The sequence below is a fragment of the Nicotiana tabacum genome, chromosome 6, assembly GCF_000715075.1.
Source record: "Nicotiana tabacum cultivar K326 chromosome 6, ASM71507v2, whole genome shotgun sequence".
Lineage (NCBI taxonomy): Eukaryota > Viridiplantae > Streptophyta > Magnoliopsida > Solanales > Solanaceae > Nicotiana > Nicotiana tabacum.
This window is the reverse complement of record NC_134085.1, coordinates 156,482,668-156,510,428: the sequence shown is the minus strand read 5'-3', so window position 1 is coordinate 156,510,428 and position 27,761 is coordinate 156,482,668. Positions and strand designations below refer to the sequence as shown.

At 38.1% G+C, this 27,761-nt stretch overlaps 1 protein-coding gene across 2 annotated transcripts; it reads right to left on the bottom strand.

Moving 5' to 3' along the window:
* Positions 1-2,547: 2,547 nt before the first annotated feature.
* Positions 2,548-9,957, bottom strand: LOC107809598 (uncharacterized). Of its 2 annotated transcripts, XR_001653443.2 has the most exons (6): positions 9,573-9,957; positions 9,406-9,465; positions 4,136-4,321; positions 3,627-4,058; positions 2,987-3,532; positions 2,548-2,774 (listed from the first exon to the last, which is right to left on the bottom strand). XR_001653443.2 is itself a non-coding variant. In XM_075255674.1 (3 exons), exons 1-3 carry the CDS (start codon positions 9,639-9,641, stop codon positions 2,592-2,594), a joined length of 312 nt encoding a protein of 103 aa, XP_075111775.1. In that variant the 5' UTR covers positions 9,642-9,957; the 3' UTR covers positions 2,548-2,591. The 2 variants fall into 2 exon arrangements, 1 of the variants encoding a protein (XP_075111775.1); XM_075255674.1 differs by lacking the exons at positions 2,987-3,532; positions 3,627-4,058; positions 4,136-4,321.
* Between the last annotated feature and the right edge of the window lie 17,804 nt (positions 9,958-27,761).

The following is a 27,761-nucleotide window of genomic DNA, read 5'->3' as shown; positions in this document are numbered from 1 at the left end:
TTTTGATCGCAGTTGCAGTAGATGCCAACGGACAAATATTTCCACTAGCTTTTGCCATTTGTGCCAATAAAAGCGAATAGACGTTGATGCTTTTTTTGAACCACTTGAAGAAGCATGTTGTCAAACAGCGTTCAGGTATTTGTCTAATATCTGATCGACAGGTGGTATTTTAAGTTCTGTACGACATTTGCCTGAATGACAGGAACCCTATGCATACCACTGTTACTGTGTGAGGCACTTGAAGGCCAATTTCCAGAAGAAATATCACGATAAGGCCTTGCATGATTTAATGTGGATGGCTGCAACTGAGCACCAGTAGTGCAAATTTACGAGGCGCATGGAAGCGATTCGACAGTTAGATCTACGAGCCTATACTTGGCTGATGGGACATGAGCTTCATATGTGGACATTGCATACTGATGGTGGCAAAAGATGGGGAGCCCTGACTACAAATGTGTCGGAGTCATTCAAAGGCTTATTGAAGTCTGCACGTGGATTGCCTGTCACTGCCATGGTCCGGATGACATTCAAATAGATTGTGGAGAGGTTTGTTGAAAGGCATAGAGCTGCATCAGAATTGATGCACATGGGTGTTCAATTTATACCAATACCGATGATAAGATTTGAGAAGTGAAGGAGGCGAGCACATTGGCATTCATATTTACAGTACAATAACGACCGGGGTATTTTTGAAGTTAAGACCGCTATCCGCGACACCGTGGGAATAATCTACAGACGGTGAATGAAGCCAGAAGGTTGTGTTCATGTGGGAAATGGACCATCTACCACATGCCGTGCGCACACGCCTTAAAATACTTTCAACAAGTTGGTTTAGGGGCAACCAACTATATTGATAGGAAATACAGTGTTGCTGCATACGTAGACACGTATAGTGGGCAGTTGCAGCCATTAGGTGCTAAGCATTATTGGCCGCCGGAACCTTTTAAGATGGTGTGTAACAAGGACTATTTGCGCAAGCTGCAAGTGCAAAAGAGAACGCGCATACAGAACCAAATGGATGTTGGTGATACTGTTTATGCACGTAAATGTGGCATATGCTCGCAAACAGGACACGACCGTCGTAAATGTCCTTCAGCTGGTGTGGGTGGCAGTGGTAATCCTGGTGCAAGTTCGTTGAATGTACCTAACTATCAAGGATACACCTAGTGTTTTGTTTTCGTAATGTTTTTTGTAATAAGTGTCTGTACTTGTGTATGTTGCAATATCTATCAAATAAAATTATGTTCTACAATCTTGTTACGTCTTATTTTGTTAACATGACCTTCTGAATTGGGATGATGATATGGTAGTTCCAACATTCAACTTATTGGTGTTAGTAAAGAAGACCAATCTGAAGATTGAAATTTCATAACATAATATTCGAAGAGATAAAAGCACAACAATCATAACTAAAGCAACATACATGAAAATAAAAGATAATAAAGGATAAATCAAGACATTGCTGTTTTGTTTTAGAAAAATTATATATGTATAGCATGGTACAATACTATATTTTGTGTGTTGTCTTGTCGTTTTGTAAAGCTGAACCGACTATGCAAAAGTTGTTTCGTTTCAGAAAAATTGAATATGTATAGTGCGGTACAATAATACGTTTTGTGTGTTATCTTGTCGTTTTGTCAAGCTGAACCGACTGCGCAAAAGTTGTTTCATTTCAGAAAAATTGAATATGTGTACAATACTATGTTTTGTGTGTTGTCTTGTCGTTCTGTAAAGCTGAACTGATTGCGCAAAACCTATTTCGTTTCAGAAAAATTGAATATGTATAGCGTGGTACAATACTATGTTTTGTGTGTTGTCTGGTCGTTCTGTAAAGCTGAACTGACTACGCAAAAGTTGTTTTGTTTCAAAATAATTGAATATGTATAGCGCGGTACAATACTATATTTTGTGTGTCCTCTTGCCTATAAATAATGGGCGCATTCTAGTTATTTTCTGTGCTTAACAATAACCAATAACAAATATTTCCATAAAAGAAAGGTTTTTCTTTACACTTTAACAAATGTCTCAACCCCTTTATGTCCTAAGGTGCGAGTGCAGCAAAAAATGCATGATGCACGATTGTTGGGAAGAAACTGGATGCCACTACTGGGCGTGTATGAACAAGTTTTATAGGGTTCCCGATGAACCTGTTTGCAATTTTGAGGTATGGATTGATGAACCCTGTCAGCAGGAATACTACAAAGAAAAGTTGTATTCTCTTCATTTTTTGTATTTGAAGCAGTGGGAAAGAGAGCAACAATCCAAACGAGAAGTTGCGGAGTTGAAGGAGAAACTCAAGGAGGTGGAAGAAGAAAAAAATAAGTGGTTGGAGTAGAGAATACTAGGCGGTCGTGACTAAACAATGACATGTACGTGTAGAGCGTAGTAGTGTATCTTTATGTTTCCGTGTTATGTGTTTTCATTAGGTGTACTGAATTTATGTTATGTTAGGTTTGCTATGTTTGTGTTTGTGTTATAGTGTTAAAAGAAAATTCTTGTCCAAATTGTGTTAAAATAAAATTATTGTTAAAATAAAATTCTTGCCATTATTTATATAATGTATTATTTACATAAAATACAAAAAAAAAAAATCAATGGGTCCTACAACCTGTGTACTTCAATGCAGCCGCTGGCCTGAGGAGCATCCCCTGTTGCCCGGATACGCTATCAGGATCATCCTCATCACGTCGCCTCTTTATGTGAGGATGCGCTGCAGCATGATCGTCAGTAGCGCTGGCAGGATCGGTAAAAGGGGTCATCGGTCCATCAGCAACCTACAAAACAATTAGTAAGCTTAGTATATGAAAATATATATTAGTAATGTACGTGTTAAGTCAAAAATATTTTCTTAACATGGTCTCGTCGGGCTCCTGAATGGGCTCTGTGATGGGCTGGGACGAAGCCATAATAAGAAAATTAAAAATTAGTTTATGGCAAATCATTAAGGAAAAAAACAATTTAAAATTTAATAGTAATACAAACATACTTGCGCCTATGATAGATCTGCTGCAACGCCGGGGATGAGCCAAAACTCAACCTGCGCCTACCATCCACGTATCGGGTCGGCCAATCCTCAACTGCGGTAGATGGGCCTGAAAAGAACTGCTATACATCTCCGTCGAATGTACCCGTGATCAACATTAGATCTGACGGGGTGAATTGCGATGCTGGCAGCTCCAACTAAAGGCTGTACGACGGCAAGCTGCTGGAAGGCTCGTTTTGCTGAGGGATGTAATCCGGCTGATCATCTCCAAAATCCTCATCAGGTGCCACAACAGGTGCCTCAACGCCCCCTTGCTGGGGACCACCTCCTCCCCGACCCCCATGACCCCATGGGACACCCCTGCCTCGTGGGATATCCTTGCCTCGTGGGGCAGCTGCCTCATGGGGTAGCCCTGGCTCGTGCCTGTCCCCTCGGGCGTGCGACAGGCCTATCCTGATGGTGATGCTCTAGCGCCACATACTTAGCAGCGTGATCTAACCTCTCGTCCTCTCTGGCTTGTTGCAGTGTCCGGAGAGCCAGCTCTACCACCTGCCGGCCATACTCAGTGATTGCATGATTGTCGGCCTTAATTACAGAATACTATATCACAGTTATAAGTATGGGTTCCAAAAAAAAAACATACCAGTGCGTCGTGCCTCCCGGCGTATGGTCTGTACTAACCGCCAGCTTGATGAACGGGGTTCCCAATCATCAGTCGGGTAACGCTGCGGTACCAGGACATATAAATCTCAGTAGTTAGCGACTGGATCTGTGAAGGTGGGGGCGGAATCAGGTCCTCTTGCTGGTCCCAAGTATGGACCTGTGCCTCTAGCCTTGCTACAAATGCGTCGTCCGTCCTCAAACGATCATCCCGCTGATAATGTGTAGCCTCCCATGTAGGCTCCCTCAGTATAGTCTGCGGACGGTCAAACTGGCAAAGTACCAGCTCTGTGGCATGATGCTCCACAATATCAAGGCACATTAGCGGGACAAAAGTGCTCCAAATCAGTCAGCTGACCAAGCAATAATCAGGCAAGCCAGCTATCAAGTCGTCGCTATATGGCGTCCAGATGAACTATCAAATAATAACATAAAAGTGAGTATGCGCAACACAAGTGAATTTATAACATATAAGTTTAGTTACATATTTACCTGTACGACCTCCAGCATATTCAACACATCCCTGACAAGGGGGAGATTATGATGAGCATCAATGGCTCAGTAATTTCCACGCCAGAGAACCCACCTCCTAGATAGAGCGAGAAACGGAGGTGCTACATCCGGAGGTAATGGTGGTAGAGGTGGCTGCAACGGCAGAAACCGCTCCTAGGCCCAAACCTAACATACAAGGTCGACGTAAAATTTAAGAGTCATTTTGACTATATAGAATTGGAAGTAATGAACATAGTATTCGAATATGTTGTCACTTGTAAAAGCGGCAGAAAACCACATACGTTGCTTTGGGTGCCCATGCTAGCCCGACACATACTCCTGTACAGGCAAGCGAGAACAGTAACACCCCAGTTATACTGGGGGTAACTCATCTAGCTGTTGAAGATGATGTAGAAATCGCATACTCACTAGATTTCCCGAAGTGTTCGGGAACAAGATACTCCCAAAAAGAAGGAGCAGCGCCAACCTCGTGTACCGGTAAATATGTAGATCATCTGTCTCGCCGGTGATGTCGGGGTGCAATACCTCCAAATGTTGTCTAATAGCTGTCACAGAAATGCGACTGCCCCATGAAGCTGCAGCCTCACCCTGTGGCCTGAAACTAGTGAACTGCTGCAGCAAGTCCAAATACTGGGCACGCGGCATAGATCTCATATACTGAGGCAGTGCAACAGCCAGTCCATCAGCAGGCAGCCCATATAAAACCTGAATATCCTAAAGCGTGATGGTGGCCTCGCTAATGGGCATGTGGAAAGTGTACGTCTCTGGTCTCCACCACTCTATCTACGCCGTGCTCAGAGATCAGTCGAGCTGCAGCCGCCCAATCTCAAATATCCTATAGAAGCCCGTATCACGCAGGCGATGGACTACGTCGGGATGGAAAACTCTTTCCCTCATAAAGTCCCACACGTCGTCCACTCTCCTGGCGCGGAGAGTCTGCTCCACTAGCTCTCCCTCCCATACGTAGGCGAACCTATGATCGCCTTGTAACACTAATATCTCATCCGAGAAAGGTCCAGGATGCACAAGCGGCACGTCTATATCGTCTACTGTAAATTAAACAATATTAATTGTGTGTTTGTGTTATAATAATTAAGATTTAGATTTAATTGGACAGAGTATATGTCTATGGGCTACCAGCTCGATATTTGAGGCCCAATAGCACCAAGTTATCCTGAATTCTTATGCGTGTCAATTTCAATATTTTTAGAATTTTGTTAGTTTTATAAATTAAATATTTAATTATTTAATTGGACAGAGTATATATCTATGGGTTCCAGGCTCGATATTTGAGGCCCAGTAGCACCAAGCTATCCTGAATTCTTATGTGTGTCAATTTTAATATTTTTAGAATTTTGTTAGTTTTATAAATTAAATATTTAATTGGATAGTATATATCTATGGGCTTCAGGCTTGATATTTGAAGCCCAGTAGCACCAAACTATCCTGAAATCTTATGTGTGTCAATTTGAATATTTTTAGAATTTTGTTTGTGTTATAATAATTATTATTTAATTATTTAATTAGACAGAGTAAATATTTATGGGTTCCAGACTCAATATTTGAGGCCCAGTAGCACCAAGCTATCCTGAATTCTTATGTGTGCCAATTTCAATATTTTTAGAATTTTGTTAGTTTCATAAATTAAATAATTAATTTTAATTGGACAGAGTAAATATATATGGGTTCCAGGCTCGATATTTGAGGTCTAGTAGTACCAAACTGTCCTGAATTCTTATTTGTGAAGATTTTGATATTTTTTAGAATTTTGGTAGTTTTATGAATTAAATTATTAATTTTTAATTGGACAGAGTATATATCTATGAGTTCCATGCTCGATATTTAATTTGACAGCATATATTTGTTAGTTCTGTGTGTTTGTTTTATAAAGTGTAATTGGATAGAATTTGTAGTTAGTAGATACTTAAACTACAAAGATTCTACGCTAAAAGGCTCTATATTTTACTACGCTATAAGGGCACTATTCTTTAAGTAAATAAATAATCTAAACTAAATAAAAACAACAAACATATTTTAATAACATAACATTCACGAAATTACATATAAAACAGTAAAAGAAATTTATGAACATTTTTATTAACAAGAAAAATTATTTCTCAACTTTTAACTATTTTTTTAAACACTAATAATTTAATCCGGATAAAAATAACATACAAATTTAATTGCAAACAAAACACAAAACAATGTGGAAACACATTCATGACATCTAATATGCATCATTATACAAGTTTCGACATAAACTAAATTGGAATACCTCGATTTATGTTTTTAGAAAAGTCGAAAAATTGAAATTTGAGCCCGAAACGAGGAAACCACAACAATCGAATGCTTGGGTTGTATGTGGGACCTACAATCTTCACTTTTTCTGTGACGGGCGTGGTCCACTCGAAAATATTTTTTAGAATGGGGGGGGGGGGGCACTGTTGAATACTTTAACGGAGGATTGAGTGTTCTGTCGTGGGGAAGAAGGGGGGTTTTAAATTTTAATAAGTAAAATGCAGTATAATACTGTGCTATATATAAAACGCGGTATTATACTGCGCTTTACTTTAACGGCTAAAATTTCGTTAAAGTATAACACAGTATAATATCGCGTTTTAGATAGAAAAGTAACTTCTTTCTTACACTATAAAAACTTTTTTTGAGTCCAAAAAGTTGGCATAAGGTTCTATACAATTTCTCAAGAAAATTTCTTGCTACTTAATTAAGTTTGCAGTTTAAGTTTTCACTACCGTCGAATTATGTTTGATGGGTTACATATTTTGTAAGTTTATCCATGTAGATCGAAGACCTTACCAATTATCTTGCTTTTCCAAGATTTTCATATGGAAACCGCAAAATAGTAAAAAAGTTTCATCTAATCTCAAAAAAGACTACTGTATTTGATTCTGGACCCCTCCTTTTTAGGGATCAGACTTTGATTTCTTTTTACTTTAAAACTTGAAAATACTATGTTTAATGTACGACTGTCTTCGTTTTGTTCTTGAAAGATTCCCAATTCCCATCTGACAGACTTTCCTTTCGCCACATTGTAATATTGTTTCGAAATAATGTACAGTTTGACATTTTATTATAACAGTGATAAATATTTTTTGCCTTTGGTGTTAAAAGCCAAGGACATTCCATTGAAGCCAAGAAGCGTTCCATTTTAAATCAAGGCAGAAACGTTCTATTTTCAAAATCAAAAGCTTAGAAGCGTTTCATTTCACACCGATTGCATGAGTAATATTTGGTCGAGTACATACCATTGTATACATCAAACTTTCGACGGTAGAGGAATAAGGAATCTTGGCCATTCTTTTTTTTTCTTCCGTTGTTTGTTGGACACATCTTCTTGCTCAACTTCAGATGACCAAGAAGGGATGTGCGAACCAACTTAGCACTTTTCATATTGAAGCGCTCCCTTACTTTTTCATTTTATGATATAATATATGTTTATTATAATATTATTTCAATATATATAATAATAAAAAAATATCAGAACAAACCAAACAATTATGAAAAGGCTGGACGATATATAGAATGTTAAAAGCTTACTGACACTCATGTTTTGAGCAGGATAAATTTGAGAGTTGTCTCCTCCTTTTTTGCCTTTTCTTGTCTAATCATTAAAAGGAGGAAGAGAGTGGGAAACATCATTCGTTTAGGGTGACCTCAACAAATAGCCATTGCTGTCCCATATATTGTCACGATACTGTCCACTTTCATGGTACTACGTCCAATAATTTAGTGCTAATAAAGATTTTTGGGATAACTTTGAACTTTAAATGCACCTTTACATGGAATCATGTGATGTCGATCTCTTATCCCATGTACTATTATGTGTGGTTTTTATGGTAAACATTTTTTAAAATTTTTCATAGAATCAATATTAGATATAGTCTTGTCTTGATACGATTTAAAGTGAAAATGATAAGCTATAGTAAATAATCATGTCAAACAAAGTGTTACTTTGACGAGGTGCTCTAGGGTTAACAAAATATCTGCTTCCAGGGAAGTTTATTTTGTGTCTCATAAAACTGACATTAATTGTATGAGATAACTTTTTTGTCTCACAGTTTTGTGGACCCAAAAATATAAGATTGGGGTCCACAAATTTATGAGACAAAAATGAGCCTTATACAACTAGTATCAGTTGTATGAAACACAAAATAAAACTTTTCGCTTTCGTTGGTTCATATTCAGATCTGGGCTTCACTGGAGTCATTGTCTGATAATGAATTTCAGCGTTAGAATTTCACTGTGATAATATTAATTAAAGGCCTAATATTCAGACAGGCTAATTTCCAAGAGTTGATTCTCAGACAAATGATTATTACCAAGAAAAAACGGAGGAACATTAAGGCAAGAAAAGAAAGCAAGTTGACTAACGCTAAAATCTCATATTAGCTTTTATGCCTTTGTCCCAATAGTTCGGTTTGATTAAAAGCCGAAAAAGCCTAGAGTAGACCTTAGCTTTAATTTCCTCATGGTATGTTCAGAGTTGAGATATTTGTATATTATCAAAAAAGTGGATCCAATGGGTGAAACTAGTTAGACTATCATAGGAAGAACCCATTAACTAATTCCTGAAACGAATTACCTACAAAATTATTGTGTTCACTTATTTTACAAGTCGATTCTGTATTTCGAGACTTTAAAAATCTCTTTTTGTCTCACCTCGATTTTCATGCACAGTCTGGGCGTGTTTTCGAAAAACTTTTATGTGAAAACTAAGTAAAATAAGGAAATTGGCTTTTAAAATTGAATAAAATTGACTTAGGCCAACATTCTTGGTAAACGGACCCGGACCCGTGATCCGACGGTCTTGTAGGGTCCGTAGTAAAATTTGGCACTTGGGCGTATTCCCGGAATCGAATTCCGAGGTCCCAAGCCCGAGAAATGAATTTTTAAAGAAAATTATTTTCTAAAAATATAAAGGTTTTTGGAAGTAGGGGTGTGCATTCGATTTAGCGATTCGATTTTGACCCTTATCGACAATTACTTATCGATTATCGGTTTGTACATATGCTTATCGTTATCGTTTCAATAAGGTTTCGATTTTTTCGATTGCGATTAATCGATTTTTGGGGCTTATCGATTTGGTTATCGATTACACCAATAAAATAAAATTGCGGGATTCCACGGAAAGTTTATCGCTATAAACACGCCTAACTAATATGGACAAAAAGAAGCTAAAAAGCAACTTACAACAGACGCTAAAAGATAGTAGAAAATAAGAAACTTACAGCAGCACCAACTGAGAGAGCAAATGTACCAAACATTTCAGTTAAAGGCACTTCTCCGCCCTACACCCAAACATACTATTAGAAAATTCAGTAAAAAGCAATTTTTCTAAAAATAAGAAAAACGAGAAGAAGAGTGAAGTGAGAATTAATTATGAAGTGTTTCATACCTCCATTTGCCACGAAAATCTGTAATAGACGGCCATAATAGCCAAGGAAGTAATCCCAAAACTAGACATAGCCGTAACCACAAGATAAGTAAACCTCTCCGATTTTTCCTAGCCAATTTTTCGGTTAAACGCGTTGCTGAGATCTGCTCCTCAATTTTTATTTGAATCTCTTCTGTCCCAATCTCTAATTGGGCATTCAACTTGTCAAATTGAGTAGTCAACTTCTCATCCTCCGGAACAAAGCAAACTGTGAAACTGGGTTTTCTTCTAGACCTCAGAATTGTGCCAAGATTACGAGAAAACGAAGAGATTGGAAAAATCGAATTTGGGCCAAGAAATGGGTTGTGACAAAAATAAATGGTTTGAAAGCTGGATGTAAAGGGTAGAGGAAATAATAGGGTTAGGGACTTAGGGTAAATGGAAGGGTATTATAGAATAAGGGAATATTTGTTTTTTTAGTATATCTTATCGGTTTATCGATAAACCGATAACCGAAGAGGACAAAATCGAAATCGAAATCGATAACTCGATAAGGAAAATTTTGAAATCAAAATTGAAATAGATAAATCGATAAACCGATAACAAATTATCGATTCAATTTATTGATAAACCGATCCGAATGCACACCCCTATTTGGAAGTGATTTGATGTAATTCTTGATATTGTCGGGCTCGTATCTTGGTTTCGGAGCCCGGTACAAGTTTGAAATAGTTATTAAGATGAATCTATAAAATTTGGTAAAGATCGGAGTGGGTTTGGTATAAAACGGACATATAGTTGAGAAAATAGTAATTTTAATGTTCTTAAGTGATTTCATGAATTTGAGGTTTAATTCATATTTGTTGATATTATTTTGATGATTTGATCGCACGAGCAAGTCCGTATGATATTTTTGGACTTTTGTGCATGTTTGGTTTGGAGCCCAGAGGGCTCAGGTGAGTTTTGGATAGGCCACAGAGTGAAATTGGACTTAGGAATGGTTGTTGGTATCTGACATTTTTGCTCAGGCCTCTGATGTCGCAATTGCGAGATCAGACTTCGCAATTGCGAAGTTTTCAGGCATAGGAATTGCTACCCAGGTGTCGGAAATGCGATCCCAGACTGGACAGGCCTTGGTCGCAAATGCGACCATTTCTCGCGATTGTGATGTTGCAAATATGACTAGTCCCTCGCAAATGCGAAGGTGACCGGATTTCCCCTTGGTCGCAAATGCGACAGATTCTTCGCATTTGCGAAGGCAGCAGGTCCTAAAGGGGTTTGCAATTGCAAACTCTAGTCGTAATTGCGACATCTGCGACCAGTGAATAGGACTTAGACGCATTTTTCTTCATTTTTCAAACTTTCTCAAAACCTAAACTCTCTTGGGCGATTTTCTAAAGAATAGTTCTTCTCCAAATCAATTGTAAGTCATTTCTAACTCATTTTCTTTAATCTATAACACTTTTTCACATGATTTCAATTTAAAATCAAGGGTTTTATGGGGGAAATCGGGTGTTTTGGGTAGAAATTAGGATTTTCAAATTTTGGGGATTTGGACTTCGATTTGAAGTCTGATTTCAAAACAAATTATATATTTGAGTTCATGGGTGAATGAGTAATCGGGTTTTGGTTCGACCCTCCAGTTTTGACCATGTGGGTCCGAGGTCGATTTTTGACTTTTTGGGAAAATCATTAGAAACCCTATTTTCATGCATTAGAATTGATTCATTTTGCATTTATTGATATCGTTAAGTAAATTATGGCTAGATACAAGCGAGTTGGTGGTAGAAACATGAGGTAAAGTGATAGATGAGACTTGAATTGTGTTCGTGGCATTGAGGTAAGTGTTTTGTCTAACCTTAGCTTGCGGGATTAAGAGTTGTGTCTTATTTGCTATGTGTTAATTGTTGAGTACAACGTATATGCATGGTGACGAGTATCTATGTGTCGGTGTCAAGCATGCCCGTGAGTCTTATACTATGATTAATGTGACTCCATTTCGTATTGTTCATACTTTATATGATGATTTCTATTGTTGAACAAGGCTTGTGGAAGTATAATTGGTAATTGAACATTGTAGAGCGTTGGCTCAACTTGAGAATTGAGTTGTGAAGTAAATGTGAAGAAGAGAATAGGTTTATGATATTGTCTCCCTTGCCGGGATGTTATTGCTTTTGATATTATCTCCCTTGCCGGGATGTTATTACTCATGATATTGTTTCCCTTGCCCGGATATTGTTGTTATGCTATTGTTCCCTTGCTGAGATTTTATTACGATATTATTGATTTCCCTTGCCCAAATTGCTTTGTGATTGTTGCTTGGGTGAGGAAGAGTGTAAAGCATGAAGGGTGATGTCGTGCATGATTTTGAGAGTGTTAATGCACGAAGGGTGATGCCGTGCCGCATGATGTACAATGTCGTACCATAATATGAGTGATAATTCACGAAGGATAATTCCGTGCCATAATTATGTGAGGTAAAAGCATGAAGGGTGATGTCATGCCGATTATATTGATTCTTATGGTGAGGAGAAGAGTAAAAGCACGAAGGGTGATGCCATGCACTTGTCTTTGATTTCCGATTCTTGCTGATAATTGAATTATGATGTTCTTTACATTTCTCTGTTGGTTTTCTGTTGTTACTTGTTGTTTCCCCGCAGCATGTTTCCCCCTCCTATCTTTAACTATAAATTTCTACCTTTATTTTTCTGTTGTATATGATTTAACTACACAAGTTTATTTGGTAGTCTTGTCCTAGCCTCGTCACTACTTCGCCGAGGTTAGGCTAGGCACTTACCAGCACATGGGGTCAGTTGTGCTGATACTACACTCTGCACCGTGTGTAGATCTCGGTGCTGTAACTTTTAGACCACAGTGAGGTTGCTGCCTTCAGTCCATCAGGCGACCCGAGATAGTCCTGCAGGTGTCCGCAGGCCTTGGCGTCTCCTTCTATCTTTCCATACTGCTTTTTCTATGTATTTCAGAAATAGCTTTGTATTAATCTTTCGAACCCTATTTATAGTATTCCTAGATAGTCCTTGAGATTGTGACACCAGTTCTGGGTAGCTTTTGTTTATGGATTTGTATCGGTATTATTTAAATTGTTGTATTTTGTTCTTCCGCTTATTTAATTCTACTATTTATATAATGTTAATTCACCACTATTAAAGGATTAAAAATGGAAAAGGTAAAATATTTGGAATGATTGGCTTGCCTAGCTTCACTAGTAGGCATCATCACGACTCCCGAGGGTGGAAAACCCTGGTCGCAATTGCGACATCTGCGACCAATGAATAGGACTTAAACGCATTTTTCTTCATTTTTCAAACTTTCTCAAAACCTAAACTGTCTTGAGTGATTTTTTAAAGAATAGTTCTTCTCCAAGTTAATTGTAAGTTGTTCCTAACTTATTTTCTTTAATCTATAATATCTTTTCACATGATTTCAATTCAAAATCAAGGGTTTTCATGGGGGAAATTTGGTGTTTTGGGTAGAAATTAGGATTTTTAAATTTTGGAGATTTGGACCTCGATTTAAGGTTTGATTTCAAAACAAATTATATATTTGAGTTCGTGGGTGAATGGGTAATCGGGTTTTGGTTCGACCCTCGAGTTTTGACCATGTGGGTCCGAGGTCGATTTTTGACTTTTTGGGGAAATCATTAGAAAACCTATTTTCATGCATTAGAATTGATTCATTTAGTATTTATTGATATCGTTAAGTAAATTGTGGCTAGATACAAGCGAGTTGGTGGTGGAAACAAGAGATAAAGTGATAGATGAGGCTTGAATTGTGTTCATGGCATTGAGGTAAGTGTTTGGTCTAACCTTAACTTAAGGTATTAGGAGTTGTATCTTATTTGCTATGTGTTAATTGTTGAGTACAACGTATATGCATGGTGACGGGTATCTATGCGTCGGTGTCAAGCATGCCAGTGAGTCTTATACTATGATTAATGTGCCTCCATTTCGTATTGTTCATATTTTATATGATAATTTTTATTGTTGAACAAGGCTTGTGGAAGTATTATTGGTAATTGAACATTGTAGAGCGTTGGCTCAAGTTGAGAATTGAGTTGTGAAGTAAATGTGAAGAAGATAAGAGGTTTATGATTTTGTCTCCCTTGCCGGGATGTTATTGCTTTTGATATTATCTCCCTTGCCGGGATGTTATTACTCATGATATTGTTTTCCTTGCCGGGATATTGTTGTTATACTATTGTTCCCTTGCCGGGATGTTTTTATGATATTATTGATTCCCTTGCCCAAATTGCTTTGTGATTGTTGCTTGGGTGAGGAAGAGTGTAAAGCACAAAGGGTGATGTCGTGCATGATTTTGAGAGTGTTAATGCATGAAGGGTGATGTCGTGCCAATATTGTGAGGTAAAAGCATGAAGGGTGATGTCGTGCCACACGATGTATAATGCCATGCCATGATATGAGTGATAATGCACGAAGGATAATTTCGTGCCATGATTGATGCCGTGCCGATTATATTGATTCTTATGGTGAGGACGAGAGTAAAAGCACGAAAGGTGATGCCGTGCACTTGTCTTTAATTTTCAGTTCTTGCTGATAGTTGAATTATGGTGTTCTTTACATTTCTATGTTGGTTTTCTATTGTTACTTGTTGTTTCCCCGCAACATGTTTTCCCCTCCTACCTTTAACTGTAAATTTCTGCCTTTATTTTTCTGTTGTATGAGTTAACTGCACAAGTTTATTTGATAGTCTTGTTCTAGCCTTGTCACTACTTCGCCGAGGTTAGGCTAGGCATTTACCATCACATGGGGTCAGTTGTATTGATACTACACTCTGCACTGTGTGCAGATCTCGGTGCTGTAGCTTTTGGACTGTAGTGAGGCTGCTACCTTCAGTCCATCAGGCGACCCAAGGTAGTCCTGCAGGCGTCCGCAGCCCTTGGCATCTCCTTCTATCTTTTCATATTGTTTCTTTTATGTATTTCAGAAATAACTTTGTATTTATCTTTCGAACCCCTATTTGTAGTATTCCTAGACAGTCTGTGAGAATGTGACACCAGTTCTCGGTAGCTTTTGTTTATGGATTTGTATCAATATTATTTAATTTGTTATATTTTGTTTTTCCGCTTATTTAATTCTGTTGTTTATTTATTTAATGTTAATTTACCAATGTTAAAGGATTAAAAATAGAAAAGGTAAAATATTTGGAATGATTGGCTTGCCTAGATTTCACTAGTAGGCGCCATCACGACTCCCGAGTATGAAAAATTCGGGTCGTGAGATATATAAATATAATCCAAAACAAATTTCCATCATAATCACTTATTAGATAAGAAATAATCTATTAATATAGAAAAGGAGAGGCAAATTCATAATTTTGTGCTAAGTGTCAAAACGAAAAATTGAGAAGTGTCAATTTTTCAGACGAAACTCCAATAAGCTTGGAGATTTAAAAAAATTATAAAATATAATTTGGCCAGTTATTCACAGAGTCCCACGTTTTGGCATATCTATTCAAACCATGACTCCCACATTTTTTGGACTCCCAGGTTTCTTCATCCACGATCATCTATTTAAAAAATTGGACTCTTCTTTACAAATAATTTTACATAGAAATAGGAAGAAAGGGGAAAAGAAATACTCCACGATCGTCCTCCCAAAATCAAACGTGGGCATCAAAACCTAACTCCATAACTTATAAACTGTCTCCTATGCTAATAATGTCTCAAATGTCTGCTCCTTCTTCTATTTTCTCTACTCAAAATACAGAAGTTTGCAAATATGGTTACAACACTTTATGAAATCAGTTAAATTTCAATCAACTCGATGCAGTGGAATCTCAAAGTCAGAGTCGTTCGAATGTGGAAAATGCCGGATCATTTTAATCCTGGAAAACCATATTCAATTGAGTTGATTTTACAAGATGCAAAGGTAACATATTCAACTTAATTACTATAGTTCTAAAATTTCTATTCTTTTCTTATTTTATGGATAGAATTTTCACAATAAGATGTATTGATTGTGAAAAATTATATGTAGTATTAGTACTCTGTTTCTGTTTCTGAAAGTAGTTTGTTATTAATTTCTTTACGACGAACTTACAACAATTTTGCTTATTCAACTTCACTTAGTTGTAAAGATTCTATTATACTCCCGGAACGACGTTACCATTCAAATGAGTTGTGTACAATCACAAAGGCGCGTATCTCATCATTATTAGTATGTTTCTAGTTTTTAAAATGGGTGTGATGCCTACATATCTTTGGAGCCTCGCTTTCCCCTTGAGGTTGATTATTAACACAAAATGCAGCATTTAGCTTTGAGCACTATTTTTTCCCCAACATCCTGATATTGAATTTACAAATACTAGTTTTGTCATGTAAAGTACATTAGAAAGATTAGCATTATCTATGGTTAAAATTTTGGATTTTTCTTTTGGTTTAAATAATCTAGTCATTTGTACAGAAACGATTATGCAACTTGGGTCATATAAAATGATTATGGTTAGGACAAACATAACAAAACTTGGCTTATATATGAAATAATTATGTGTAGTATAAATATTTCTATTTTTGTTTTTAAAGTCTAAAGCAGCAAAAATAAGAAATACATCTTTAGCTATCAATTCCCACATTCTATGAAGAGCACGAACAACAGTAACAGTCTTTGCTGTTACTCCAACATCATCCACATCAAGCCTTCACAATTGTGCACTAATTCTTGCATATATGCTATTTCTTTGCAATATGATACATCCTAATAATTAATCTATTTTTTAGGGTGATCGTATCCAAGACTCGATTGGAAAGTATGTAATTAAGTGTTTTAGGACCAAGATACATGAACTCGACTTATATCGCATGAACTACTTTGTTGTCGGACCAAACAACTTAATTTTAAAGACTACGACATACAATATGAGACTAACATTTACATAAAGGACAACAATTGAGGAAATAGTTGAATCTTCATTTCATATGAATATCTTCAACTATCATTTTTTTATCAGCTAACAAATCAGAATGATGTCGATGAGGCAGAATTAACTGGTAATTCTTCTCTTCCATTATTACCACATTTTACAAAATTGTCTAACTAACATTTATATTTGTAGATGTCATTGGTCAGGTTGTGACGTATGAAGATGTTAAGACCCACAAGCAAGGAGATAACGACACTATCTTTCTCAATGTTCAACTTGAAGATGATCAGAATGTTATTCACTAATACAAGCTATACTTTTATAGTTTAATTATTTATATTATTTTGTTGATGAAGGATTACCTTAAAACTTATAGGAGGAACATGATTACGACAACCTTATGAAGTGAACTTGTGGATCAAATTGTAACGACTCGTCCGGTCGTTTTGAGAATTTAAGCTCCGTTCAACGGCGTAAAGTCTTGAACAGCTTTATATTATGTGTATTGACTTGCGTGCATAGTTGAATTCAGTTACCGTGGGATTCAGAGTCAAATTGGAAGAAGAATTCTAGTTTTGGAAGCTTAAGCAGTGAGAATTTGACCGGAATTAGACTTTTAAGTAAACGATCCCGGAACGAGTTTTGGGTTAATCTCAACAACTTTGTATGGTGATTTTGCACTTAGGTGCACGTTCGGATTCAGATTTGGAGGTCCGTAGGGTAATTGAGGCGATTCGGCAAAAGTTGAAAAAGTTGAAGTTTGGAAAATGGAGAAGTTTGACCCATAGTTGATTTTTATGATATCGGGGTCAGAATGTGATTCCGAGAGTTGGAGTGGCTCCGTTATTTCATTTTGGACATATCTGCAAATTTGGCATCATTCCGGGTTAATTTGATTTGTTTCGACATAAGTTTTCGAAGTTGGAAGATTTGAAAGTTTCTAAGTTTGATTCATGGTGTGATTCGTCATTTCGGCATTGTTTGATGTGATTTGAGACCTCAAGCAAGTCCGTGTAGGGTTATATGACTTGTTAGTATGCTTGGACGGGGTCTCGAGGGCTCCGAGTGTATTTCGGACGAGTCGCAGATGATTTTTCGATGGTTTTGGGGAGGCTGAGTTCAGGTGTAATCGCACCTGCGGACCCTGGGCACAAGTGCGATGGTAGCAGGTGCGAAAGAGGAAGCGCATGTGCGAGAGGAATTTGTCTGGGCAGTCTCCGCAGATACGAAGAATTGGAACGCACGTGCAGTGCCGCAGGAGCGGATCCCTGGGCGTAGAAGTGGAGTGGAGCGCATGTGCGATTGGTCAGGCGCACCTGCGGTTGAGCATATGCGGTTAAGTTGGTCGCAGGTGTGGAAGTTCTGGCAGAATTATATAAGTCGGGGGTTTGGCCATTTCCTTCATATTTTGAGTTTTAAACTTCGGATTTGGAGCTTCTTTTGGGGGTTTTCAAAAAAATCGATTGGGTAAGTGTACTTCACCTAGAATCTAACATATTCCATGATTTTGTCTTCATTTTTTATCATTTAAATTATGTTTTGGGTCGGGGAAAAAGTTGGTTTTTGAAGAAAAATTCTAAAATGAAAAATCGTGATTGATGGACCAAATGGGAATTTGATAATTATTTTTATGGTTGAACTCATATTTGAATGGATATTCGAATTTTGTAAAATTTGTCGGGTTCCGAGGTGCGGTCCCGGGGTCGACTTTTGGACCAATTTCGAGTTTTGTTAAAGATTGAGACTTTATGATCCAAAATGGTTTCTTATGTGTTTTGTTTTTTCTTTGAAGTTAATTTGGCTAGATTTGAGCCGTTCGGAGGTCTTTTCATCCGATGAGTGCATTTTATAGTATCTGTCGGTCGTCCATGAGGTAAGTATCTTTTCTAACCTTGTGTGAGGGACTTTCCCTTAGGATTTGAGTATTCTATGTTGATTGTAGTTCGTGTATGCGAGGTGACGAGTGAGTGCTCAGGATTATATGTGGAAAATTGGCCTTTTAGGGTTCTTAGGTCTTTATATTCACTATGTATGAATATGTTCTTGAGATGACTGAGTTTCCTATTTACTAGTTTCACCTCTACATGCTTAATTGGAATTAATTGCTTCATGATTCACTCTTAGTGCCTAATTCACTCCTATTTGATTTAACTGAAGAATTCCGTGTCTCCTATTGTCATGCTATCTATCACGACCCAAACCGATAGGCCGCGATGTGTGCCTGAGTCCTACCTGTCAAACACCCCTAAACATATGTCTAGGATATGAACATGTATAACATCTTCTGAATTACGAAGATAACATACATGAAGTAAACATGCCAACAAGGCATATGTACGTATATCTTCAGAATACAGGGGACGAGCCGGCAAGACTGCTGTAGATAACTATACATCCAATAACTGAAAGCCGATAAGGCCACATACATCCCAACTAGACATACTCTCTATAGACCTCTAAGAAAAATATAACTATACAAAGACGGGACTGAGCCACGTCATACCCATATTCATACAAACGTATCATACCAACATCAAAGACAACTCTGAATCAAATGGAACACACCAACTCTCGCTAATCAGGGATCCTAAGAAGGGGGAACATCATCTTGCCTACCTATACCTATGGGCATGAAATGCATACCCCGTGAAATAGGGCGTCAGTACGAAAATGTACTGAGTATGTAAGGCATGAAAATTAGTACGTAAAAGACAGATGAAACATGGAATATAGAAATACATCTTTAAATCTGAATAACTTTGTAAATTCTAAAACATTAATAACGTCATGCACATGCATAGAAATGTCGTGTCATGCATAGGTATGTGTGTACATAATATCATCAAGCCACTAAGGGCATCCCATCATATCGTCTCGGCCACTATGGGCACATTATCAACATATACCAGCTGATCAGGTGGTGGTGCGTATATAACGTCATAACCTCTTCCCATATCCCATATACATATACGTACATATATACGCATATATAACACCGTCTGAGTCATATTTCAGCCATTGCGGGCAACATCATCATCATATATTAGCTGATCAGGTAGTGGTGCGTCCATAACGCCGTAACCTTTTCCCGTATCCCATATAAATATAATATACATATACACGCGTATATAACGCCATTTGGTCATGGGTCAATGCACATGTATAAATGAGTGAAATGCATGAAAAATACGTAATAATCTCAATATTCCTTCTGGATAAACTTTTTCAACTATGTATTATTCTAAGACCTATGAACAGAAGTTAATAATATTTTTCATGGGGAATCAAGAATATAGACACCCCTATTTCTATTGAATAGAATAATTTATGGAAACTGTGTTTTTGCTCGTTTCTTCAGCATAATTTGGACCATGCCAAAAGAAAGAAGGGAGGACCTTAACATACCTATTCCTGGAATTATTTGAACGAATCTGCTTCTGCGAAATATGGACAAAATTCTACTTGAAATTATTGAAATTCAGATACGAAATTACGAAATTGGTTGCTCTTTGAAATTGAAACGTTAGCTAAAGATTGAACTGATGAACGAAAATGATTCTGCTTTCACGTTTTTTGTTTTAAGATAGAATGCAAAATGTTGTTTGATCTTTTCCAATTCTATTGGAAATGCTCATAAGAGTCTTTATTAGATAAGACTTTGTAAATTAGCCCTTGTGACACATGTAAATGTGATTAATGACTCACCTTAAACTAAAAAAGGGAGGGGGCTGCTGCCACGTTTCTCTTGGGGGGGGGGGTGATTTTGTTAATTTTGATCCACTTATTAGTTAACTAGGTAATGTTTCGTTACCCGGTAATTAATCTATTACCCGCATAATTTTAAAATTACCATAAATTACTTAAAATTTATTTATTTTTAAAATACTTCATATATACTTTATATATTATACTACCGTGATCATATGGTACCTTTCATGGTACTAGTTCATAATTATCGGGTATTATCGTTCGACCCGTATTTTATTCCAAATTGGCCACTTTCAACGAAACTCGTATTCTTTAATCCGTGTACCCCTTTATCCTTCATAACACTTATTTATCGCTTGTTATAAATAGCATAAGTACGTTAGCATCGAGATGATCTCATCCCCAAGTCTACGTCGGTTAACTGAAAACGAAATTTTAACGTACGAAAATGCAAGATGTAACATCCTTCCCCCCTTAGAAACATTCATCCTCGAATGTTTAACTCTCCGGAATTTATATAACCTTGGTAGAGTCACATTTGTAACAACGCTACTACCAACTCTTCTTGTAGAAACCCAGTAATTTAACGCCATATAGGACCACAATCATTAATAACGACGATGGCCTCACATGACCAATAACAATAGCTAGCACAAGAATTCGTACACGCACCTTGAGGTTATGGCGTCTCAGCCGGACCCTTCTCTGGAGGAGGAAATAAGTACGGATATCTAGACTTCATATCTTTCTCGGCCTCCCAAGTCATTTCTTCCACATTGTTGTTCCTCCAAAATACTTTCACGGAGGTTACCTCCTTATTTCATAGCTTGCGTATTTGTTGGTCTAGAATGGCAACCGGAATTTCCTTGTATGATAAGTCTTCTGTAATATGTATATCATCCATGGGCACCACTTGGGTAGGATCAGCAATGCACTTCCGTAACATAGATACGTGAAAAACCGGATGGACAAGCTCAAATTCTGAGGGCAATTCTAACTCATAAGCTACTTGGCCCATTCTCCGAATGATCCTATAAGGCCCAATATACCGTAGGCTAAGTTTGCCTTCCTTTATGAACCTCATGACAACTTTCATTGGTGATACCATTTTGGAATATCCAGTCGTCCACATGAAATTCTGAGTCTCGTCATCGATTATCCGCATAAGCCATCTGATGGATAAGCTTAATTCATCAGATTGCCCGTTGTATAAGCTTAATTCTATCAATTGCCCGTTGTACTAATTCTGGTCCTACTAATGTAGTTTCCCCAATATCGAACCACACTATAGGCGACCTACACTTTCATCCATAAGGAGCTTCGTATGAAGCCATCTGAATACTAGAATGGTAACTATTATTATATGCGAACTCAATAAGCTGCAGATGATCATCCCAGCTACCTTTGAAATCTATTACTCAAGCTCATAACATATCCTCCAATGTTTGAATAGTACGCTCAGCCTGTCTGTCTGTCTGGGGATGAAATGATGTACTAAGACTTACTTGAGTCCCCAATCGTTTTTGGAAGGACCTCCAGAAGTTAGCTGTGAATTGAGCTCCTCTATCCGAGATAATAGATACAGGGACATCATGCAGTCGTACTATCTCCTTAATATAAAGCCTTGCATAATCTTCTGAGGAACATGTAGTTCTAATAGGCAGAAAATGAGCTGACTTTGTAAGCCTATCAACAATCAACCCATATCAGATCAAACTTATGCTAGGTACGAGGTAAGCCTACGATGAAGTCCATATGGATTACTTTCCATTTCCATGTCGGAATCTCTATAGCCTGCAATATCTACCGGGTTTTTGATGCTCAATCTTAACCTGCTGACAGTTAGGACACTGAGCAACAAATTCTGCTCTATCCTTTTTCATTCCATCCCACCAATATACTTCCCTGATGTCATGATACATATTTGTCGCTCCTGGATGGATAAAATAACGAGAACATTGAGTTTCTCCAATTACCTACTGACGCAGCCCTGCAACATTAGGCACACATAGCCGTCCTCGATATTTGAGGACCCCATCTTTTGTAATTTCAAACGGCGTCTTCTCCTTCTGAAGGGTGGTATCCCTATAATGAACTAACACAGGATCCTCGTACTGGAGTGCCTTTACTTCAGTTACTAATGCAAATGTTGCCATATCCTAAAGAGTAATTCCAACGTCACCTGAGTCCAGTAACCGAACTCCAAGACTAGCTAGCTGATGAACCTCATGGACTATTCCTCTCTTTTCTGGCTACAAATACGATATGCTACCCATAGATTTACGGTTGAGGGCATCGACTACTACGTTCGCCTTCCCTGGATGGTATAAAATATCAGTCATAGTCTTTAAGTAGCTCTAACCATCTCCTTTGACGTAGATTCAATTCCTTTTTGCTTAAAGATTTACTAGAGGCTCTTATGGTCCATATAGATATCAATATGAATGCGATACAAGTAGTGCCTCCACATCTTTAGTGCATGAATCACAGTAGGTAACTCTAAATCGTGGGTCGGGTAGTTCTTCTTGTGCTTTCGTAGTTGTCTAGAAGCATAAGCCAAAACCTTACAATGCTGCATCAGCACACAACCCAATCCAATGCCTGAAGCATCACAATAGATCACATAACCATCGGTCCCTTCTAGAAGTGTTAGAACTGGTGTTGACGTTAATATGTCCTTTAATGCCCGGAAACTCCATTCGTAAGCACCAGTCAATAGAAACTTTGCTCCCTTCTGAGTCAATTTTGTCAAATATGCTGAAAGGGAAGAAAATCCTTCCACAAATCCCCTGTAATAACCTGCCAAACCGAGAAAGCTACGAACCTCCATCGGTGTTGTGGGTCTAGGCCAAGTCTTTACTTCCTCAATCTTTTGTGTATCCACCCGGATACCTTCACTCGCAATAACATTCCCAAGGAAAGCTACAGAGTTCAACCAGAATTCACATTTAGAAAATTTTGCATACAACTTCCCTTCTTGTAGAGCTCTGAGCACAGTACGCAGATAATCTGCATGCTCAGTCTCTGAACGAGAATATACCAATATATCGTCAATAAATACAATTACGAACATATCTAGAAAAGGCTTGAACACATGATTCATTAAATCCATGAATACTGCTGGGGCATTGGTCAGATCGAACGACATAACCTGAAACTCAAAGTGCCCATATCTAGTCCTGAATGCTATCTTCGGAATATCTTCATACTTAACCCTTACCTGATGGTACCCGGACCTCAAATTTATCTTTGGAAAACACTTGGCACCTTTTAACTTATCAAATAAATCATCAATTCTTGGAGCGGATACTTATTCTTGATCGTCACCTTATTCAGCTACCTATAATCAATACACATTCGTAAGGAACCATCTTTCTTTTTCACAAATAAAACAGGTGCTCCCCACGGTGACGTACTAGGTCTGATAAAGTCTTTTTCAAGCAAGTCCTTTAGTTGTTCTTTCAACTCCTTCAGTTGTACGAGGGCCATTCTATAGGAAGGAATAGATATTGAGTGAGTATCTAGTAGTAGGTCAATAGAAAACTCAATTTCTCGCTCTGGTGGGAGACCCGGAAGTTCATCGGGAAACTCATTAACCACTGGGATGGACTGAACGGTTGGTAACTCTATTTCCATATCCTGAACCCGAACTAAGTGATAAATACAGCCCTTATTGATCATCTTCCTTGCCTTGAGATAGGAAATAAATCTACCCGTGTTACCTTTCCACTCTAAAATAGGCTCCCTTGGAAATTAAAATCGGACTGTCTTTGATCTACAATCAACGTTGCCATGACAAGAAGTTAACCAATCAATACCCATTATAACATCAAATTCTACCATATCTAACTTGATTAAGTCTGCTACGGTAGGTCGACCATAAACTACTATTATACAACCCCTATATACTTTCTTAGCTATCGTCGAGTCCCCAACAGGTGTAGATACCTCAAAAGATTTAACCAATTCAGGTTTTATTCCAAACTTACCAGCAACTACTGGAGTAACGTATCATAATGTGGAACCTGGGTCAATAAGTGCATATACATCATAGGAGAAGATTGATAATATACCTGTAACAACATCAGGTGATGACTCCTAGTCCTGTTGTCCTGTCAATGCATAAATGAGGTTCTAAGGGCTGCTCGAGCTATATGCTTCGCCTCTGCCTCTACCACGACTCATTGGTGCTTGGGAACCTTGCCCAGAGGGCATACTGATGATGACGAACCAGCTACAGATACCGACGGTTGAGCTATGCTTGCATCACCTCTCATCGGACAATCCCTCATAACGTGGCCCGAATAACCACAAGTATAACAAACACCTAATCCCATATGGCACTACCCGATATGCTGCTTACCACATTGAGTACATCATGGCAAGGGCGGTCTCATCTGATTTGACTCACCCCGATACTTAGAACCTGAGGCCCTGAAATTTTGATCAGACCCTGAATATATAAAACGATCAAATCTCTTACCGCCAAACTGAGGGGGTTACGCTAGCCGATAGCTGGGCTAGATACCTCAAGTACTACTGCCTATGGCCACCTCGAAACTCACGAGAAGGACCCGAAGGCCTCGTTCTCTTATTCTGGGCCCTATCATGCTCACGATTGGCCCTTTATTTCTGTTTACACTCCTCTACACCCTGAACGTATGCCTGAATATGAGAAATATCTATGTCTGGCTAAAGCGAGACCGACATACAATCGTTAAGCAAGTGAGGCTCTAATCCCATCACAAGCCGGTGAACTCAATCCTCCATCTTAGATACAATAGTGGGAGCATACCTAGCCAATGAATCAAACTGAAGATTGTACTCCCGAACACTCATGTTACCCTATCGAAGGGCCAAGAACCTATCAACTCTGGCTCGCCTAAGCTCTGGTGGTAGATAATGACGAAGAAAAGCTTCTGTAAACTCCTGCCATACCGTTGGAGGGGCATCCTTACCTCTAGACAATTCCCAAGAATCGTACCAATTAACTGCAACATCTCGGAGTCTATAGGAAGCTAGCTCAACTGACTCAGTCGCAGTGGCCTTCATTACCCGTAACATCCTCTGCACTCTATCAATAAATACCTGAGGGTCCTCATTTAGATCTGCCCTAGTGAATACCGGAGGGTCTAAATTAATAAAGTCATGAACCCTCGCACTCATGGACCTATCTGCGTGAACAATACCTACTTCTTGACACCGAGCATGTGCGGCTACTAATCGGGTCAATAACTTAATAACATCTCTCATCTCCTGACCTGACACATCTGGCTGAGGTGCTGAATGTATAGGGGCGGGCGCTAGAGCTGGTTCCCCTCGGAGCTCTTCTGGTAAGGGCGGGGTATGTGAAGTCATAGATGGAACCTCACCATGAGACTCTCCCCGAGCCTTGGTAACTCGTGGCACTCGACTAGTAGTCTCAGCAGCCACAGACTTTCCGTTCTGGGTGGGCGTACTCTTTGGAGGCATTGCTGAAATATAGCATATTGTTAGGTACATGAATTCTTCTATCGTACGATTTGAGATAAAAAGAGAGGATAACATCCTATATGTCCTGTAGCCTCCTGTCTATAAGTGTGGTTCACGACACACCCATAAACAAGACTCTACTAGATACGGTATGTAGACAACCCTAGGACAGAACTGCTCTGATACCACTTTTGTCATGACCCAAACCGGCGGGCCGCGACGGATGCCTAGGTCCTACATGTCAAACACCCCTAAGCATACGTCTAGGATATGAACCTGTATAACATCTTCTGAATTACTAAGATAACATACATGAAAGGAAACCTGCCAACAAGGCATATGTACGTATATTTGCAAAATACAGAGGGCGATCCGACAAGGCTGCTATAGACAACTATACATCCAATAACTGAAAGCCGACAAGGCTACATACATCCCAACTAGACATACTGTCTACAAACATGTAACAGAAACATAACTGTACAAAGACGGGACTGAGCCACATCATACCCATATATATATATATATAAATGTATCATACCAATATCAAAAGCAGCTCCAGATCAAATGGAGCACGCGAACTCTCGCTGATCAGGGATCCTAAGAAGGGGGACTGTCAGGTTTCCTACCTGCACCCGCGAGCATGAAACGCAGGCCCAGTGAAATAAGGTGTCAGTACGAAAAATGTACTGAGTATGAAAGGCATGAAAATTAGTACGTAAAAGACATAGATGAAACATAAGATATAGAAATACATCTTTAAATCCGAATAATTTTATAAATTCTAAAACGTTTATAACGTCATGCACACGCGTATAAATATTGTGTCATGCATGTGTATGGGTGTACATAATATCATCAAGCCACTAAGGGCATCCCATCATATTGTCTCGTCCACTATGGGCACATCATAAACATATACCAGCTGATCAGGTGGTGGTGCGTATATAATGTCATAACCTCTTCCCATATCCCATATACATATACGTACATATATACACATATATAACGTCGTTTAAGTTATATTTCAGCCACTGTGGGCAACATCATCATCATATATCAGCTGATCAGGTGGTGGTGTGTATATAACGCCGTAACCTTTTTCCATATCCCATATAAATATAATATACATATATACGCGTATATAACGCCATCTGGTCATGGGTCAATGTACATGTATAAATGAATGAAATGGATGAAAAATACGTAATAACCTCAATATTCCTTCTGGATAAACTTTTTCAACTATGTATTATTCTGAGACCCATGAACAGAAGATTATAATATTTTTCATGGGGAATCAAGAATATAGACACCCTTGCTATTTCTATGAATAGAATAATTTATGAAAACTGTGCATTTGCTCATTTCTTCAGTATAATTTGGACCATGCCAAAAGAAAGAAGGGAGAACCTTAACATACCTGTTCCAGGAATTATTTGAACGAATCTGCTTCTGCGAAATATGGACAAAATTCTGCTTGAAATTCTCGAAATTCAGAAATGAATTTGGTAGCTCTTTGAATTTGAAACGTAGGCTAAAGATTGAATTGATGAACGAAAATGATTCTGCTTTCACGTTTTTGGTTTTAAGATAGAATGCAAAATGTTGTTTGATCTTTCCCAATTCTATTGGATATGCTCACAAGAGCCTTTATTAGATAAGACTTTGTAAATTAGCCCTTGTGACACATGTAAAGGTGATTAATGACTCAGTTTAAACTAAAAAAAGGGGGGGCCGCCACGTTTCTCTTGGGGGGGGGGTGTGATTTTGTTAATTTTTATCCACTTATTAGTTAACTGGGTAATATTTCGTTACCCGATAATTAATTTATTACCCGCATAATTTTAAAATTATCACAAATTACTTAAAATTTTATTTATTTTTAAAATACTTCATTTATACTTTATATATTATGCTACCATGGCCATATTGTACTTTGCATGGTACTAGTTCATAATTATCTGGTATTATCGCTTGACCTGAATTTTATTTCAAATTGGCCACTTTCAACAAAACTCATTTTCTTTAATCCGTGTACTCCTTTATCCTTCATAACACTTATTTATCGTTTGTTATAAATAGTGTAAATACGTTAACGTCACGATGATCTCATCCTCGATTCTATGT

What these genes read in the sequence shown, in the direction of transcription:
- LOC107809598 (XM_075255674.1), bottom strand. Translation starts at nt 9,641, where the DNA reads ATGTCTAGTTTTGGGATTACTTCCTTGGCTATTATGGCCGTCTATTAC. An exon ending in GATTTTCGTGGCAAATGGAG is followed by an intron (nt 9,466 to 9,572) that starts GTATGAAACACT and finishes GTTTGGGTGTAG; the next exon opens with GGCGGAGAAGTGCCTTTAAC. An exon ending in CTCTCTCAGTTGGTGCTGCT is followed by an intron (nt 2,775 to 9,405) that starts GTAAGTTTCTTA and finishes ATTGTTTTGTAG; the next exon opens with GTTGCTGATGGACCGATGAC.